Source organism: Ochotona curzoniae, unplaced genomic scaffold, assembly GCF_017591425.1.
Source record: "Ochotona curzoniae isolate NIBS_2020 unplaced genomic scaffold, NIBS_Ocur_1.0 scaffold_4506, whole genome shotgun sequence".
Classification (NCBI taxonomy): Eukaryota; Metazoa; Chordata; class Mammalia; order Lagomorpha; family Ochotonidae; genus Ochotona; species Ochotona curzoniae.
This window is the reverse complement of record NW_024467119.1, coordinates 6,049,160-6,068,280: the sequence shown is the minus strand read 5'-3', so window position 1 is coordinate 6,068,280 and position 19,121 is coordinate 6,049,160. Positions and strand designations below refer to the sequence as shown.

At 49.2% G+C, this 19,121-nt stretch overlaps 1 protein-coding gene across 2 annotated transcripts in view; it reads left to right on the top strand.

The window, feature by feature from the left end:
* Positions 1 to 19,121, top strand: part of KDR (kinase insert domain receptor) — a 45,467-nt gene that overhangs the window by 22,032 nt on the left and 4,314 nt on the right. For both annotated transcript variants that reach the window (XM_040966747.1, XM_040966746.1), the window contains exons 14-27: positions 308 to 454; positions 752 to 883; positions 4,221 to 4,327; positions 4,762 to 4,897; positions 5,250 to 5,354; positions 6,913 to 7,026; positions 7,620 to 7,708; positions 8,207 to 8,360; positions 10,141 to 10,238; positions 12,243 to 12,365; positions 12,506 to 12,617; positions 12,834 to 12,933; positions 13,255 to 13,360; positions 14,817 to 14,968. In XM_040966747.1, coding sequence (XP_040822681.1) covers positions 308 to 454; positions 752 to 883; positions 4,221 to 4,327; positions 4,762 to 4,897; positions 5,250 to 5,354; positions 6,913 to 7,026; positions 7,620 to 7,708; positions 8,207 to 8,360; positions 10,141 to 10,238; positions 12,243 to 12,365; positions 12,506 to 12,617; positions 12,834 to 12,933; positions 13,255 to 13,360; positions 14,817 to 14,968 — 1,675 coding nt within the window. The remainder of the gene's footprint in view (positions 1 to 307; positions 455 to 751; positions 884 to 4,220; positions 4,328 to 4,761; positions 4,898 to 5,249; positions 5,355 to 6,912; positions 7,027 to 7,619; positions 7,709 to 8,206; positions 8,361 to 10,140; positions 10,239 to 12,242; positions 12,366 to 12,505; positions 12,618 to 12,833; positions 12,934 to 13,254; positions 13,361 to 14,816; positions 14,969 to 19,121) is intronic.

The window sequence follows — 19,121 nt, the reverse complement described above, 5'->3', positions numbered from 1 at the left end:
AACCAAGTTTGATCCTTTTCCAAAAGGAGCAGGGTAAGGTTCTAGAATGTTCACAGAAGGCAGATTTCCCCTAGGAAGCCTTGTCTGGTTATAGGAAAAAGATCTGTTGAGGTGACCTCCTGGCTTTGTGGTGTGATTTTTGCTGGACTCACTGGTGTCTTTGGTGAGAGACACCGAGAACTCCGAATGGTCCTCTCACTTCATCGTATTCTGCTCCGAGGCCGGTGGTATGTACCATGGCCGGTGTCTGTTGTGTTCCAAACGCTGCAGCTAACTGCGTGTCCTGTGGCTCTTTCCTCGTGTGCAGAGCGGATGGCACCCGTGATCACCGGGAATCTAGAGAATCAGACCACAAGCATTGGCGAGACCATTGAAGTTTCCTGCACAGCATCTGGGAATCCTCCTCCACAGTTCACGTGGTTCAAAGATAACGAGACACTTGTGGAAGACTCAGGTGTGTGCACTTTGCTGTTCTCTGCAGGCTTTTCCCAGGGAGGTTTCCAAATGCCAAATGGTTTCTTGATTTGATTGAAGGTGGGGGACCAAAGCAGATTTAGGATAACCCAGTGTGCCGCATGGCATAGCTTCGGGGCCAGATCCTGAAGGTGCTGGCTGAATTTGTATGGAGGTTGAGTCAGCATTGGCTTTCAGAATCAGAAAGGCAGCATGTGCACTTTTGAGATTTTTTTCCTGGAGAAGATCACAGACCACGTCATCTTATGTCAGGATACTTCCTTTCTTCCTGTGGTAGGCATCGTGTTGAAAGATGGGAACCGGAATCTCACCATCCGCAGAGTGAGGAAGGAGGACGAAGGCCTCTACACCTGCCAGGCGTGCAGCATCCTTGGATGTGTGAAAGCAGAGGTGTTCTTCATCGTTGAAGGTCTGTGGCAGTTCATGGGCGCAGCGGCTTCTGTCTTACACAGCCTCACACACTTGGGGTGTTTTGGGTGTTCTTTCATTGGGAGATTGAGGATCCCTTCTCCAAAATTCTTGGGGTCAGACACATTTCAGATTTGAGATGTTTTAAAATTTTGAGATACTTGCACGTGCCTACTAGATGCCTTGGAGCTGGGCCCAAGTCTGCGTTTATATGTCTGATACACTTTGTACATATAACCTAAAGTAATTATATGCACTGTTTTTAGCACACTTGCATTTTCTTTTGAAAACAGTTTGTTTTGTTTGCTTGGGATAGAGAAGAAAAGAGGGAGAGTGAGACAGAGAGATAGAGAGAATGAACAATATTCCATCTGCTGGTTTACTCTCCATATGGACACGACAACCTGGTCTGAACCAGGCTGAAATCATGAGCCAGGCATTCCATCCTGGTCTCCCATATGAGTGATAGGGGGACCAAGTACCTTCCCCAAGTGATTGTCAGAAATCTGGATTGGAAATGGAGCAGCCAGGCCTTGAACCAGTGCCCCGATATAGGATGCTTGTGCAACAAACAGAGGTTTGAGCCACTGTACCACAAAGCCAGCTCCTGCACTTGCGTTCTGCAGTGGGCTGTCGTGTCCACACTCAAACAATTTCTGTTTTTATAGCAGTTGGGATTTAGATTAGGGTTATTCATTCTTCATGTTGTAAGTTTTCTTTAATACTATTTATTCTTTTAACCAAAAAACTTAACATTGTCTCAATTTTGCTTGCATTATATTTCCTACCCCTGAAATTCTTGCTGTGAGAAAATTCTTAGCCAGGCCAGGCCCTCTTCTCCCTGATTCTGTCTTGGTTTGAATGCCCCAATTATTTTATAGAAAGGACACCTCTATATTTATTTGAAAACCAGTGGCCTCATCATGAAGGTCAGAGCTATGCAGATCTTCTCAAAGCTTTGCAGTTCTCATGGGACTGAAGATAATTAAGATTCGTTCATGAACAATAGGCCCTTGCTTTTCTGAAATGGGCAATGTTGGGTTGTGACATCAATCTGAAAGAAAACTGGTGTGTATATGCAGGAGTGATGGGAAAGCAGACACTTTCTCAGATAGCAACAGGGGACAGAATATTTTATCCCAAGAAGTGGATTTCTGTGTCATTTTGTAGAACCCACCAGTTGGGTTGTGAGGCTGAAGTTGGGATGGAAGGGTGGTTGGGAGTTGTCTGAACTCAGCCTCCCTTGTCACTTCAAGTCTAGATGTTGGCCCCTGTCAGCTGCTGAATCTGCATTACCATGCGCTGCCCTGGAAACACTGACATGTCTCTCCACCTGTGGCCACATTACTGTTTCCTTAGCTGCACCTGCAAAGAGACATTTCCAAAGACATGGTGGTTTGATCGCTTCCAAAGTGAGTTGTGCTTTTGGGCGAATGTTAGGGAGACACCAAGCTTCTCTCCGGTGTGCTGCTTATCTCTGGAAACTGTTGGCTGTTGCTGCGGGTGCCCAGCTTTGGAGCCCTGGCACCGAGCTCACAGAGACTTGCTCTTTGGGGAAGATTCCAAGAACAGGAGAAGCAACTATTTAGCACTCCAGCTAGATTCCCAGGTATTCTTCTGGAAATATTAACGCACAACCTAGATGGGCCAAGGAATCTTTGAACATTCTACTTTCTGTTGAAGTTCTGAGTAGAAGAGGACTTCCCAAGGCTCGCAAGACACAGAATCTACACTTCCACATGTAACTTGCTCTTGTCTCTCAGCAGTGAAGTGGTAGTTTGTAGCTAGCTTGCTTTTGTCTGCTGCCAGATTGTGGCCTGGTTCAACTCTTGTTGTGTGCTCCTCTGATGGGAGTCGGTAGCAGCCACTGCTCCCTTCTCACCGCCTTGTCAATCATGCTCCTTCCTGGAATTCCCCTTCTCAGAGGCGGTCCTCTGGCTCCCCGAACACCTCTCCTCCCCAGCATCTTCTCTATCCTCACTCCAGTGGTTTTAGACACCCCTAGCCAGGCCAGCGCTGCGGGGGTCAGCTTAGCTCCTTGCCTTGCTCAGGATGCTGCACTGTGGCAGTGGCTACGGTGGTTCATGTGGGACAGACCTTGAACTCTTGACCAGACCGCTGTCTGGTCTTACCCATGATCAAGTAGCTAGATTTCTCTGGCTTTCTCTTTGTTCATTTGAAGTTGTCGAGAAGAATAAGTAAGATGGGGCGTTTTAAGAGATGAGTATATGGTAGCTTCATGGTCATGAGAACTTCTGCACTTGAAGGATTTCTTGTTCTATTTGATATCTTTTTATAGATTTTTCTTTCATTTGAAAGGCAGTGAGAGACTCTCCCATTTTCTGGTTCACTCTCTATTTCCATAATATTCAGTTTGGGCCAAAGACAAGAGTCAGACATTTCATCCGGGTCTCCCACATGAGTGGGTGATCTTTCATTACCTTCCCCAGGAACATCAGCAGGGAGCTGGATTGAAAGTGGAACCGCTGGGACTTGAGCTGACACTCTGAACTGGGATGCTGGTATTGCAAGCCAACTCTGGCCCAGCTACTTGATTTCTTTAATGGTTGCTTTTCAGATGCTACACAGATTAGAATGTAATAGTCAGGAAAAAAGGTGGACTTTCATTCTCTTCAAGTAATAAACTCTTTTTAGATGTGGGTATTTTCTTTCCATCTAAGTCTGCTTTTCTTTCTTTTAGCAACTTTCTGTGTTTGTGTTTTAAGACAGTGGTGTTTCTTTTTCCTCCAAAGATTTACATATTTATTTGAAAGGCAGAGTTAGACAGAGAGAGAGAGAGTCTTGCATTTTCACTTGCAGATTCACTCTCAGATAACCACAATAGTCAGGGATAGACCAGGCCTAGACCAGACCTATCTGGGAGCCAGTAGCTTCACCCAGTCTTGCACTTGGCTGCAAGGAGCCTAAACACTTGGGTCATCTTCTACTGTTTTTCCCAGGCCACTAACAGGGAGCTGGATTGGAACTAGAGCACGAGGGACATGAACTGGCACCCGTATGAGATTCCAATATTGCAGGATGTGGCTTTATCTGCTGTGCCGCGATGCTGTCCTCTCCTCTCGTCAATAACAATGTTCTCCCCTCATTTACCTCTGGATTCTCTTGTTGAAGGTGTTTATGAGCAATGCTTCACACGCTCCTCACTTTCCCATGAAAATTCTGCAGTCTCCACCTGAGTTAGGGCTCTGTGGGTATTGTGCTCTGGGCCTTTTCCAAGCTGGTAAATTTCAACACTTGGGTTAGCATTGAGCTTTGTCATTTTAGGTCAAATGCGGTGCATTTCCAACACTTGATGCCCATTCGATTGTGTTTCCCAGGTGCCCAGGAAAAGACCAACTTGGAAGTCATTATTCTCGTTGGCACGGCGGTGATTGCCATGTTCTTCTGGCTGCTCCTTGTCATCGTCCTGCGGACCGTGAAGCGGGTACAGAATCCCTGCCCTTCTGTCCATTGCATGCTGCCTCTCCTGATTAATGCAAGTTGACTGGGGTTCTTTGAATTGTTTCTTCCCATTGTTGTTGACTCAATGGGCACATTTTGATTACAATACAATAACATTCTTGCCCACTTTTCTTTGGCTCCACCACTGGGCTTTAATTGATAGGAGCTGTTAAAGGGGAGGAAACCGCTTGGAATGTCCAGTATAATTAAGATTTTAAAAGCTTAATTCTGAGTCTATTGGAGGCAGGGTGGAGGAACCCTGGAAACAAGACCATAATAGGACGACACTTTGAGGCCATGTGTTTTGTTGGGAAGTAAGACCTCAGGAACGAGGCTCCCATAAACAATAATAATAGGCCTGCAAAACAACAGCCCAACAACGAGGCATGTGTGATTGGGAGCTGAATTGCTTTCCAGGCCAATGGAGGGGAACTGAAGACGGGCTACTTGTCCATCGTCATGGATCCAGATGAACTGCCCTTGGACGAGCACTGTGAGCGCCTGCCTTACGATGCCAGCAAATGGGAATTTCCCAGGGACCGGCTGAAGTTAGGTACGTTCACCATGGTGGTTAATGTGAGTTTCCAGAGTCAGTCTTCCTCCCTTGGGATGATGACAGTCGTAGGCTCTTCAGCTGTTGAATTTTGGGTTAGAAATCTCAATGTCATTTCTTACAGTCGAGTAATCAGCTGTGTAGACACACTCAGAAGTAGAGTTCTTACATAGTCATCCAAGGAGATATTTTTCAAAGTGAAAGTGGGTTGTTCAGTAACTAAGCCAGGTCAAGGGAGTGACTGTTTATGATAAACTTGGATGTATAAGGATGTAGTTGAGATCCCGGCAGGTGATGTGGGTGCTGAAGCGACCTTCGTCCATGATGGTGTTGCTCTTATTTTCGACTCTAGGGAAGCCTCTTGGCCGTGGTGCCTTTGGCCAGGTGATGGAAGCCGATGCTTTTGGAATTGACAAGACAGCAACCTGCAAGACGGTGGCCGTCAAAATGTTGAAAGGTAAAAGCAGAATTATGTAGTGATGCATCTCTGTCAGTGGCTTGGTGGTTTGCTGGGGGTACCAGCTGGACGTGCATGCAATCTGAGCAGTGCCTTCATGCGAGATGCACAGAGGAACCCCCGTTCTGGCCTCAGGCCTGGATGTGTAGCCTGGCGGGCCACACTGGAGACAGAGCTCACCACCTGCCTGGGAGCCCTGGTGTAGGCCTCTGCTTGTATAGTTGTGGTCTTGGTCATGGCATGGGGCATGGTGTGGAGAGGGGAAAGGGAGTATCTTTTTTATATTAAAATTGTTTATTAAAATATTATGGTGTGAGATAATTTGAAACTATCTAGAAGTAAGGAAAATAATTTGCTGTAAGTAAACACAAAACTCAGAAACATCATATTCTCTGACATTTCAAATTGTCAAAGGCTTGTATGCATAAGAGAGACTTTGCAACGCAAGTTTTATTGTGCTGGAAAAGAGAGGATGATGAATGATCTTTAAAAAAATTAAAAATTATTAGGGCTGATGGTGTGGCTCAGTGGGTTATGCTACCACTTGCGACCTCAACATCTCATATCAGAGTTGCCAGTTTGAATCCTGGCAGCTCTGCTTCTAACTCAGCTTCCTGCTCATGCTCCTGGGAAAGATGTGGAAAAGGGCCCAACATTGGAGTCATCTTGGAGACCAGGAGAGATTTCCTGACTTCTGATTTTAGCCTGTCCCGGGCTTGGCTGTTGTGGCTATTTAGGCAGTGGACCAGTAGATGGAAAATCTTTCTCTCTGACTTTCAAATAAAATCAATAGATCTTGAAAAATTGAAAGTGGCTTCTGCTCCTGACAGCAGAATGGTGGTCTTGCTGTCTGTAAGGTGCACGGGAGGTTTTTGCCCCACATGTGGCATTCCTCCACTGGTGGAGAGGATGCTGCTGACCCTTTGCCAAGAGGTCTGCTGTGTTCGAGAGCTCTCTCCTTTTTCTTTGTCTCTGTTGTCTCCATTCTGCTGTTTGAAGTGGCTCATCAGCCTGTTTGCCCTCATGCCTGGTAAACCTGGGGAAAACAGCGCAATTTCTGCAGGTGTGTGAGGTTAGCCCCCTCGGCCTCAGGTGTCACCCAGCCTTGCCAGAGGACCTTGTTAAATTATCTGCTTGGCCCAGATGTGCCAGAATGTTAGTATTACTTCTGGCACACAAGGATATTTAATCCAGGGTGTTGCTTCCTTAGGGGTAAGCTCCGACATGATCGGCCCTAACCAGCATGACACACCTGAAGCATAAAAGTCCAGTTTGGCAAAAGCAGGGAATCTGGTGTGATTCCAGTACAGATGTGTTCACTAAGTGGCAAAAGGCTTCACACTGAACCCCTTTACATGGCAACCACTCTGGGACCACTTAAAGGAAGATTGTGATGTCTAATTGCAACATGGAACTTATGCTTGACTTTTAAGGAAATTCCCCTAGTCTGTAACTCAGGTTGCAAGGCAGGTTGCACAGCTGCTTGCAATAGAGAGGGATCCAGCCTTCTTAGGTCATGCCCGTATGTGTAATTCCCCTCTTTGTCCTGTATTTGTAGAAGGAGCAACACACACTGAACACCGAGCCCTCATGTCTGAACTCAAGATCCTCATTCACATTGGCCACCATCTCAATGTGGTTAACCTGCTGGGTGCCTGCACCAAGCCAGGAGGTGAGTGACTGGCTGACTTTGACCCATGCTTCCTGGCTGCTCTTGAGGGAGACTGCCCAACGCCCATGGCCTTGGAGTCCTGCACTCAGAATGCCCTGAAGATTCATAGATGCACTGTTAATCCACTTCATGGAGAGGCAGTAGGCACCGTGACTAAATTACACCAAAACTGCAGCTTCAGGAAGAAATGCACATAGCTTGATTGTGTCTGTCAGATGCTCGTGAGGAACGAAGGCTCCCCCCAAACTTGACAGTGAAGCACCTTAAGAGTAACCTTTCCTTCCACCCCATCCCTCTTGGGAAGTCTCAGGCAATTGCACTTGAAGCAAGAGGATGGACTTCCATTTGAGCTCTTGATTAACCTTATTGTGGAGTTGCCTTTGGGAAAAAGGAAGAGGGGGTTGGGACGGCTCAATGTCGCTGATCCTGTCCCAGTGAAATACATTGATGCTCAGAAGGCATTTTTATTTATTTATTTATTTTTTTGGCGGGGGCAGGAGGGGAGGGAAGTCGGTTGATGTCTTACATATACCTTCAGTGAGAAACATGAGTAAAACATATTTTCCTTTCTCGGCATGCCGTGCCTTTTGCAGGGCCACTCATGGTGATTGTGGAATTCTGCAAGTATGGAAACCTATCAACTTACTTACGGGGCAAGAGAAATGAATTTGTCCCCTACAAGGTACGGCCTGTGTGGTAGAGGCACTCCGGTGGGACGGGTTCATCTTTTGCAGCTGTGATTCTGGAAGGGACCTCACCTTGCCCCTCAGCCGTCATAACTCTTAGACTTTTGAGATGGGATGGGGTGTGCTTGATTTTCAGGACTTGAACCATGATGGGTGGTGCTGGAGTGAGGGAGGAGGTTGATGCGACAGAGGGAAGAATGCACTGGGTTGTTCCATCTCCCCCAGCTGTATTTGGCCCCCAGACTCCTCCATAAAGCACACCCTAACACTGGAAGGGTGCCTGAGTGTACCCTGAAAAGGGGGTGTTTATCTCTAGATGAACATGGGAGTTTCACAGAAGACATTTGCTCAAGTGTCGAACCCATAGACTGCATGGCGCTGTAGCTGGTGCTTTGTTGTTCAATTCCTCTTCGCTGTCTCTCTCCATGGCTGACCACATCCTCGGGCTCACCTGTGTGGTCCAGGAGTCTGTTGATGTGCTTGCTTCTTTGTAGACCAAAAGTGCACGATTCCGGCACGGGAAGGACTATGTTGGGGAGAGCCCAGTGGATCTGAAACGCCGCTTGGACAGCGTCACCAGCAGCCAGAGCTCAGCCAGCTCAGGCTTCGTGGAGGAGAAGTCCCTGAGTGACATGGAGGAAGACGAAGGTAGCTGTTGGGGCTTCTTCCGGCAAAGTCAGCACAGGGGGTCCCTCAAGGAACTGATCCATGGAAACAGCCTAGGGGAGCTGAGTTCCAAACTGCTTTCATTTGGTCTGCCCAGGGTGGGAGAGGAAGCTGCAGCTAAGCAGCAGGCTGGGTAGGAGGGCCAGTCAGGGCTAGCCTGGGATGGTATCCATGCTGCCCAAGTGTGCTAAGCAGCTGGCAATACCCAGGCCAATGCTTTCAAAACATGGACTGAGTATTTCTTAGCAGAAAAGCAGAGTGCTATTTTCTGGTTGCAGAGTGGGTGCTCTGTCCAGGATGGTTGGTGCCACATTGCATTCCTTCTGGGCACAGCAGCCGCCTTTCCATTCATTACTGCTGACCTTTCCCGATCATCCTTGGAGCCATCTGTTGTTTCACCCCCGGCCCCAAGTGGCTTGGCCAGGCTTGTAGCCTCAGAGAGCATCTCGGTCTGTATTCAGTTATGATTCTGGTGCTGGTTTTGTGTCTCGGCATGGATCCTGGTGTCCAGAACTCACCCAGCTCCAGAGTATCCCTTGGAGGGAGCAGAGGCAGCCCAGACCGGTAGACCTGAGACTCCTGATTTTGGGCTCTTCCTGAAGCCCGAGCTGCAAAGCATGTGCTCATGGAGTTCAGCAGTCTACCAGCCCCTCTCCCCCCAGGCCCCCGAGGCTGCAGGTGTGAGCTTGGCTCTGGCTTTTTTCCTGGAGCGATGAGCAGGAGCAGGGGCCTGGGACATGTTCTCGGAGAGCATGAGTGGGCTTTCCGGGCTCTTGGGCCTGACTGGAGTGGACTTGACACCACCCACTCCTTCTCCATTGCAAAACAGTGGCAGGGAGACAGAAAGCCTAAGGTGCTGACCAAGGTGGCATGTTGGAATAGAATGGGCATTGGCCTGGAGTTTTGCCTCCATTTCTTCATTTAGGGTGATGGTGGGACTTTGCCAGCTGTTCTGCTATCAGCATAATAATTCATTGAGAAAAGACCTTGCCACCCTTTCAGTATCCATCAGGTTGTTATGGTAACAGTGGTCAGCTCTGAGATTTGTCCCCAGGCAAGGAGCTGGGTTTGTCTTGGCCAGTAGGGTTGGGGTTTCTTTCTGCAACACCCATTCATGTCTTTGGGATTTGCTTGTGCTGGTGGCACTGAGCTCAATCATACTGGTGCACGGAGCCTCCTCTTGCAGCCCGGGTTCTGGTATCTCTTATCCACATCTTTAATGGAAAGGCACTGTAGCAGGCCAGGGCTGTTGTATTCACAGCACTTTTAAGTCTGAGAGTGACAGAAGCATATCTGTATATTTAGTTATTCACTGTAGATTACACTTGGACCTTTGCTCTCTGTCCCAGGACAGAACCTGGAGGGAAAGGATCCCCTGACCCTGAATGTTGTCTTTTGTTTCTGGACTTCGTGATATGAACCCGTTTTTGGTCCCACTGGCTACATGATAAAAATAAAACAAAACAGGAACAACAATTCAAGCCCCCAGTTTGAAAAAGTTATCCCTGTTAATTTTCTCCTTCATTCTACCTGTTGTATTTTACTGGCTCAACTTTGGCTAAAATATAAAGAAAACCAATGTTTTCTCTAGGGACTGGGATGAGGGTTGATTCTACCGGAATTGAGCAGATTACAAATGACTGGGGCATTTTTCAACTGCTTCTGCTTTCTGAAAGTTAGCTCCCAGCTTGTGACTGTCACTGTAGACCAGGCTGTTCTAACCCGGGAACGCTCATCCTCACCTTCTGGCCTCTTCTCGCAGCTTCTGAAAGTCTGTACAAGGACTCCCTCACCTTGGAGCACCTCATCTGCTACAGCTTCCAAGTGGCCCGTGGCATGGAGTTCCTGGCATCTCGCAAGGTAAGCCAGGTCAGGGGCAAGGAGGCATCCCAGGCAGGGGAAGAAGGTGCTTGGTGCCTGCCAGTGCTGGGTGCTTGGAATGGTCACTCAGTCACCATTTCTGAGCTCTTGAAGGAGCATTCCTGGGAAGGCAATGTTTCTGCTCCTGGAGGGTATTACGTGATTGGTGTGGGAGCCAGCTCTTTGTGACTGTAAGAGAAAGTCCAAGGCAGTCTGACTTTGTTAAGGAAAGATGTCCACTTCGGTTCATGGTGCTAGAGGATCACAGTGCAAGACTGGGAGGTCCCATTTGTTTGACCTTTGGTGGTTCATGACATCACACATCTGTCTGTGTCTGTCACTCAAAGCCATCAGCATTCAGTCATGGGGGCTGTTGCCCTTATATTCTAATCCAGTTATGCAGTTGGATTAAGTTTCTATCTCAGTATGATTTAGTGTAAGTCACAGGAGTTTAATCTCCTGTATGTGATTGGGGCTGGGAGGATAAAATATGTTAAAATCAAACTGTAGCAGGTGTAGAGGGTTTTGTGAATGTAGTTCTTGTAATAGATACTGCCAATGTGGGACAGTCTTCAGAGCATGAGGAGGCTGGGGAAAAGAGACAAAGCTCTCCCCAGGGTGGGGTTCGTGTTCTCATTCGGTGTAACCAGCAAGCTGCGTTAGGTTGGAGCAGGGACTGTGGGCTGTGTGGGGGAATGAAGTAGGACCGGACACCCAGCAGCCAGTTCGTACGTGTGTGTGTGTGTGTGTGTGTGTGTGTGTGTGTGTGTGTGTGTGTTCACGTGCCTCAGTTTCCCACATGGTAGGTGAGGAAGCTTTTCCTACAAATGTGACATTTGGGCTGAGAAGAGAAGAGAGAGCCTCTGGGATTCGCGCACCTCTTGGTGTACGAAAGTCTATTTTTAATGTCTTCTCCATTCATCACCTTCCATCAAAAGTATTTGTGAGGAGTATAATTAGAAACCAGGAAGGACAGGCTTCAGATGAGGGCTAAAATTAGAAAATAGGCCAAACAAAGGCAGAGGTGGGGACGTGACAAGTTACAAATATTCCAAAGATTGTAAACACCGCTGAGGTTGGGGGTGGGTGGGTGGAAGTCTCCCCCTGGGAAGGGCAAAATACAGAATTTCAAGTTCAACAATGAGCCCTGGCATTTGAGGAATATCCAGTGTGGATTCCAGCCCTGGAGGAGGGCTTGCAAGCCTGGCTCCCATATACCAAGAGGACTACTGCGCTGTGTCTCTCATTCATTTGGAACTTGCCTGAGACCGTGGTGCTGGAGCTGCCTTAGCTGGCCTTGCGCGTTAGATAGGGACGTAGAGCAAGAAAGGAGAGAGGCTAAAAAACTAAAAGGAGAAAGTTGAGGACGAAGAGAACTGAAGCAGCGCCAAGGCAAGCTCTGCTGGACTAGCGTGCTGCAGGCTCTGTGTGACTCTTGGCGGCCTGAGCTTGCCTTAGGAAGCATTCCTGACGGCCCCTCACTTTGCACACCGGGGGAGCGCCCTGGGAATTGTTGTCAGGGCCAGCCCTGCCTCTGATCCACATGGAATGGGGACAGAACAACAGAGGGGCCCCCACCTGTGAGAACCCTGCTTTCTGGAGTCTGTGTGTTCATTCAAAATAAATCCCTTTGTGAAGCCTCCTGTTTGCCATATATGGCACCAGGCAGAAAGGGATGTGTGGATGTGACCAGAAACACATTTTAATTGTGGTCCTAGAGGAGTCTATTTATGACTCTGTCATCATACTCTAACTCAATTATTTAATTGCAAAGACCAGGACTGTTTATGGAATAAACAGATGTGTCTCAATCAAGTGCAGAGGCTTTTTTGTTTTGTTTTGTTTTGTTTTCCCCTGAAGTGCTGATAAAAGATTCCAGCCCAGTGCTTGTCCATTAGTTTGTTTTCTGATGTGGGACTTTTTTTTCCCCAAACGTGAGATCACGACAGATGTGGAAGGGCTCAGCTGTGCAGGACACCGACACATACACGCTTCTCTTTGCAGTGCATCCACAGGGACCTGGCAGCACGGAATATCCTCTTGTCAGAGAAGAACGTGGTGAAAATCTGTGACTTTGGCTTGGCCCGGGATATCTATAAAGACCCCGATTATGTCAGAAAAGGAGATGTAAGTTTCAGAGATGAACGCTGTGTACCGATCAGTTTGTGGAACCCAAGCCCTCATCGCAATCGGTGCTGCGTGAGCCTGTCATTTTTCCTTCTGTTATTCGCTAACTGGGTCCCCTTCTTTGCCTTGTCCCGTGCCAGGCTCGCCTGCCTCTGAAGTGGATGGCCCCGGAAACCATTTTTGACAGAGTCTACACAATCCAGAGTGATGTGTGGTCCTTCGGTGTGCTGCTCTGGGAAATATTTTCCTTGGGTAAGTGACCTTCCTTGTCTCTCTGCTGAGTCCAAGGAGGTTGGTAAACTTTGGTAGCCTCTGTCTGCCTCCTTTCACCTCTACCAGGTGGAATTTGGAGACTTTGGATTGAAAAGCTAAAAGAAAGAAAAAAATGATGAGGATGGGCCAGAATCAGCCTCAGAACTTTCTGGAAGAGAAAAACCAAATCATGCTCCCTTCCTGTCTGGATTCTAGGTGCTTCACCCTATCCTGGGGTAAAGATTGATGAGGATTTCTGTAGGCGGTTGAAAGAAGGAACCAGAATGAGAGCTCCTGACTACACCACCCCGGAAATGTAAGACTTGGTGTGCTGTCTGCTTTCCTCGTTCACCTACTTTTCTCACCTCTGGAGTTTCCAATGGGGAGAAAGCTGCAGGGCTCGGATCCTTCTTTTCTGTTGAGCCTTTCTTGGCTGCTCTCAATCACACAGAGTGGTTCAAACAGGGTGCATCATGATGGCACACCTCCTGTCTGACTGTGTTAGATGCTGAGTTGTAATGTCTGCTTTCCTGTGTGTCCCTGGCTTAAGTCAAGGATGTTCTCCTGTAGCTTCCTCACCTTCAGCTTCTGATCGGGGAGGAAGGTGACTCATGACACAGCCGTTTTGCATCCATAGGTATCAGACCATGCTTGACTGCTGGCACGGGGAACCCAATCAGAGGCCCACGTTTTCCGAGCTGGTGGAGCATCTGGGGAACCTGCTACAGGCGAATGCTCAGCAGGTTTGTAAGCCTTCACCTGAGAAGCTTCTGCACACACGGGCGTGTCCAGGACACTGCTTCTGCTGGCCCCTGCTCTTGGCCATCGCGCTGGCCCCTGAGCCACAGGCTGAGGAGCAGCATGCCTCCGGATCTGAACAGTGGTGCTCCCCTGAAAGCTCCAAGTCCCTTTAGAGAGATGACATCTTCAATTGTGGCCTGGGAGCCAGTGGCACCTACTCCTGCCTACTTACAGGGAGAACCTCAGAATGTTCCCAGATGAATTAAATTAAACATATGTTTATTTTGGTACAAAAAATCTTTGAAATCCATGCATCATTTTTTCATAACATGTATTTTTTTATGAAACTTTGAGGATCTCTCCCTCCTTCCCTCTTTCCTTCCTTCCTTCCTTTCCTCTTCGTTTCTTTCCTTTCTTCTTTCTTTCCAGAAAACTCCAATCCCTGTTCCTTCCATTAGGGAATTTAGTGTGTACACTTTGCCTTTACTGGTTTTTACTGTTTTTTAGATTTACTATTTTTATTGGAAATTCAGGGTTATGGGGGCAGGGGGGAAAGAGACAGAGAGAGAGAGAAAGAGAGAGAGAGAGATCTTCCATCTACTGATTCACTGTCCAAATGGCTGCAATGGCTAGATTTGAGCCAATCTGAAGTTGGGAGCCAGGAGCATCTTCCAGGTCTTCCAAAAGGAAGCAGGGGCCCAAGCACTTGGGTCATCCTTTGCTGCTTTCCTAGGCTAAAAGCAAGGAACTGGATCATAAGTGGAGCAGCTGGTACTTGAACTGGTACCCATATGGGATGCTGGTGCTGCAGGTGGAGGCTTAGCATGCAGTGCTACCATGCTGGTTCCTAAAGTCATTTTATCATTCATTTATGTCTTGTCCTACAATGACAACCAATTTCCTCTTCCTCTTGAATGGCTGGAGGATAGTTGGTAACATCTGTTTTTCTCCACCACCTTGCAAACATTTGAAGCCAATTGCCCTGTATTTCTTTCTCTTAAGGAACAGTATTAAATTGTGCATCGTCTTCTTGGAAGACCCATTTTCCAGCCCACCTACTGCTTTTCTTGAACCTGTTGTCTGTTTTTCTAGTGCTTGAAAGGTAGAGGCTAAAAGCGGATATGCTTTGTGGGGGCTGCCCTGGTTGACCAGGGCTGTGTGTGAAGAGACAGGTCTGGGCTCTGCGTATCCTCTGCCTGTTTGCTGGTTCCGTCTAGGCTGTCTGGGCCCACATCTGCCCAGCCTGCTTGGGGTCCACAGTTCTCTCGTGAGCCCCTTCCCCTCCATGTATGTAGTGCCCTCTGCACACCTGAGCTTGCTTCTGAGGGCCCCTTGTTGGGTTAGGATAGGACGGACAGCAGTGCATCCACAGCCAGGGAGCCTCAGGTCTTTGTTTCCCTGTGGAAAGGCTCTTGAGGGACCAAAGCCATAACAATAGGCTTCTGTTTATGGTTGCAGGACGGCAAGGATTACATTGTTCTCCCAATGTCAGAGACTCTGAGCATGGAGGAGGATTCCGGGCTCTCTCTGCCTACCTCACCTGTTTCCTGTATGGAAGAAGAGGAAGTGTGTGACCCCAAATTCCATTATGACAACACAGCAGGAATCAGGTACCGTGGATGGCCGACTTCCCCTGGGGGTGGAGAGAGGGGAGTTTTACAGCCCCATGGGGAGGGGCAGTGGGAAGAAGACAGCTCCTGCATCCCACTTCACCTTAACCTTGGCCCCGAGACTCTGTGTATGGGCAAATGGGGGCAGTGAGTCTGCTTGGAGAGGCCCTGGGCACTGGGGCTGTCCTCTAGTCCACATTGCTATGGCCGCTGTCCTTTGAGAATCCCTAGCCCGGCAGCTGCACAGAGCCACAATGCTTCGGGTTTGCTAACCTGCAGAAAAAGAGGCTGGTCTCACACAGACTTCTGTGTTGCAGTCTTCCCCACATGTGCCTTTGGCCTTGTATGTTAATGGCTTGAGAGAGATGTAGGCAGGTGCATGTCTGGACACATGTGAGGTGCTCTGGTCAGGGAGCAGATGGTCATGGACCCGTGGCTTGAAATCGAGTGGATGCTGCGTCTCGGGCTCCTCCTCCCATTTTGTTTGCCCCATGGATCATCTGGGCTTCTTTGTAGCAGGTACACAATAGTCCTTTCCTGAAGCAGCTTGCTTGTCTTCTCTATCCCAGCACCTACCATGCGGGTTTCCACCACACGATGCTGGAATGGCCTTTCCCAAGTGCAGGGGCTGCCTCCCCTTAGTTTCTATCCAAGGGCTCGTGGTTGTTTCCCTCCTTTGGCTGCATCTCCCAGCAGCGTGTGTCCAGCCTGCCCCTCTGGTGTGCTGCAGTGGCAGGAGGAACTGCAGCTCTCTTGGGCGCATGTGGCAGATGGCTACACCTAGGGCACACAGAGGAGGGGTCTGTGGCCAGTGAGCCCCATGAAGGGCAGTGAGCCCCATGAAGGGCAGTGAGCCCCATGGAGGGCAGTGGGATCGTGGCTGTCCAAAGCTGACCTCTGAGAAGACTGAGATGCTAGCAGGCTGTTGGGGGTGTGATGTGTTTTTATGACATTTCCATACACAGCCCTTCTCAGCATTTGCTCATTTGGTGTTTATCAGCAGGTGACATTAACCTGCTTTTGGATGTAGATATTGAATACTGGAGCCAGCTTTCTTCCCTGTGGCAGCTTAAGGCTGGGGTTCAATATCCAGGAGTTGGGGTCAGGTAGGGATAGGTGGGGCATTACAATCTGCCTGTGGGTAACTACTGTGACTGGGGCTTGTCAACCAACCTGCCCCTCAATTCCCTTCTGTGCGCTGTGGGACGTGGCCACGGTGCTGTATGCATGTGGCTGAGTGAGAATTGCATAGTAGGGCACTTTGTGGGGTGCCTGGAGTGGAGAGCTCCTAGGGAAGGTGGGCGCCCTCGGTAACCAGGTGGGCTGCTCAGGGTCACATCTCTGACATGAATCCAGGTCCTAGGACCCTCGGCCCAGCGCTCTTTCCTCCTGTCCCGAGAAGTCCTCGGAGAGCATGTCATGAAGTGATACCTCAGTTCCTCTCCCACACTGGCCGATGCCTAGCTTCAGTGTGGCTGGGCTTCAAGTGTGAGTCACACTGCAGCACCTTCCTTCTTTCGGAGAGTCATTCCTGCCCTCCTGTGTTTCCTGTGACCTGGTATGGAGCGAGTGTGCGAAGCAGGCTGCCTCTTAGCTGGTGTGTGTGTGGGGGGGGCAAGCAGGAGCTACAGTCACGTGTGTATTGTGGATGTGCTAGAGACAGCACTGTGTCTGAGAAACGACTGCTCACATTTATCCCTCGATGCACAGAGCGGTGACGCCATACTCCCCCCACAGGCCTGGCTGCTGTTTCCCAACTGAGATTTTTGAATTGATCTCTCTGGCCTGGTTTCTCTTTTATCCATCTCCAGCCATCATCTGAAAAATAAAGTGGGAATTGCAATCTTTGGTCTGTGGACCCTCCCAGTTCTCCCACTCCGTTCCCCATTCTCCCTTTTTATAAAAATACGACTCACAGCCACCTTGTCGTGGTTAGCACACTGGAGACATGAATGCACTTGGTTTTGCTGCTGCCTTGTGGTTCAGCTTCCCTGAGGGGAGCAGGGGTCCCCTTGGGGGACTTGTTCTGTTCCCCTTCATGTCTCCAACCAAGGAGATCCAGCACTTGCCTCTTCCATCTCATTATAAATAGAGCTGGACCGGGGCGTCACTGTAAGAGGTAGCTGCGTGCTTTCTTGTCCCTCTCTAAACAGTTGTAAAAATATTTGCGCAGTGTGGATTGAGAGAGGAGGCAAGTGTGCGGGGGAAGGATCTCCTCCTGTCTCGACTTAGCCTGGTCTCTAATTTCCCTCCCGCGGATCAGCTCTGACCCCAAGTTTGCATGCTTCCTGTGAGAAAGCACGTATTCTTGGGACTCATCTTTCTTGGGGGGGCGGCTTGGGGACCGGGTAGGGTTTATGACCTCCCACGCCAAGCAGCTTTGCAGCTCTCCCACAGAGAAGGGGCTTGGTTCACATCGGTGTCTTCCTTGGGGAAGATGGTAGGGTTGATGATGGTGCCTGTGAGATGCAGCCAGCTGGCTGCTCCGGGGTTTAGCTTGGAGACTATCTACTTGAACGGGGGCTGATGTTTATTCAACTCCTGTCTGTTTCACACCACCCACTTCAAGATCCGCGCACACGGGACACGCACGTCCGAGGTGCTTAATAAAGACTTGAACAATTGAGTCTGCTGCTCTGTGCTTCCTCTTCCTTCCTGATGCTCTTCCAAGGGAGTCCATGGAGAGGAAAGGACAACAACAACGACAGATTTCCCCGGCGGGGGCTTGGAGTCCCAGGCCAGCCTCTGTTGGCAATGCTCGCCTCCCTGGGCCTTGGCTTCCTTATTTCCAAGGGGAGAAATCTACGGTCAGACCTGTTTCCGGAACGTGTGTGGGGCGGAGGCCGCATGTCTGCGAAAGTGCGCTGTGAACTCTGAAGGACCGTGGTGCTGGGCTCAGATTCCAAGGAGCTTCCTGTGGCAACTGCATTGTTGCTGGAGCTCACCACCTGAGCAGCTTCCACATCCCAGTTGTCTCTTGAATGAGCCTGCTTCACCAGTTGGACCTTGCCTGCGTTCCACAGGCTAACCTGTCTTCCTGGATCAGGTCCACATCCTTCCTGTTCATGTCTGACACCCAAAGTCAACTTTCTGAGGGCATGTCTGCCCTACATGCTTACAATCTTCCAGGGATTCTTCATCGGCTTAAGAATACTAATCCAGACATTCTGGTGATGTGTTTTTACACCAGCTCCTTAACCTGTTCGTGCCTCAGTTCTGCAAAGCTGGGATGGCAGTACCCGCTCCTGGAGCAGTACCGTGGTCAGGGTGCTGTATTGGTGCTGGGAGAGTAATTGGCATTTCCTGGCAGCTGGGAGACTCTGAACAAGGGTTCCCTGATGAGTAAGAGTGAATGATTGACCCCGCGGTACACTGACAGTTGCCCTTTGGCCTAGGGAGAGGCAGGCTTTGCTTCTGCTGGAGGTCATGCCCTATTTTTCACACATTGGGCTTTGTGTGTGGAAGTTACCTGTGAAACTCGTGTCCCCATTCCTTGAAGAGGATCAGCCAGCCTCTTCACATAAAGAAAAGAGACTCAGTTTCCCTTCTCCTTTGCTGTAAGGTAGGTCAGTATGAGAGATGAGTTGGGGTAGGAGTGAAGAAGGTTTGTTGCCCTGTGGGGACTTTTCTGCTCACTGGGGCTGTATGTGATTTTGATAGGATTGTGCGGGTCCACTCACAGCCACGTGTCAGGTAGAGGGCAGTCCCCAGGGAAGAGGTGATGTGGTTTCTTCTTCAGACTCTTGATGGAAACGGGCTTTCCTTTGGCCTTTAAAGGAGAAAAGCAAGCTCTGGTTGGTGGCATATTCATCTTCCTAAGGATGCCAAGGTCAACCTTGGCCATCTCATTCATCTTCCCAGCATCTGTGGGAGGTGGGGAAGCTGTGCCTCATGCCTGTCCATCATAGTACAGTGCCTTGGAAGCTCACGTGGTGTCTCAAGTTTGGGTAAGCAATGGTGGACTGAACAGAAAGACAAAAGACCACTCTCAAAACCCTGTGCTTTCCTAGACAGGCAACACGGCGGGCTGAATGTGGGGGTTCCTGAGCCTCAGTTCAACGCCAAGCTTCCATTACCCACAGAAGGAAGTTGTCTTCAGCCCCTTACTGGGTTAGCTGGAGCTCAGAGAAGCCTCCAGGTGTCTCCTCAGCCC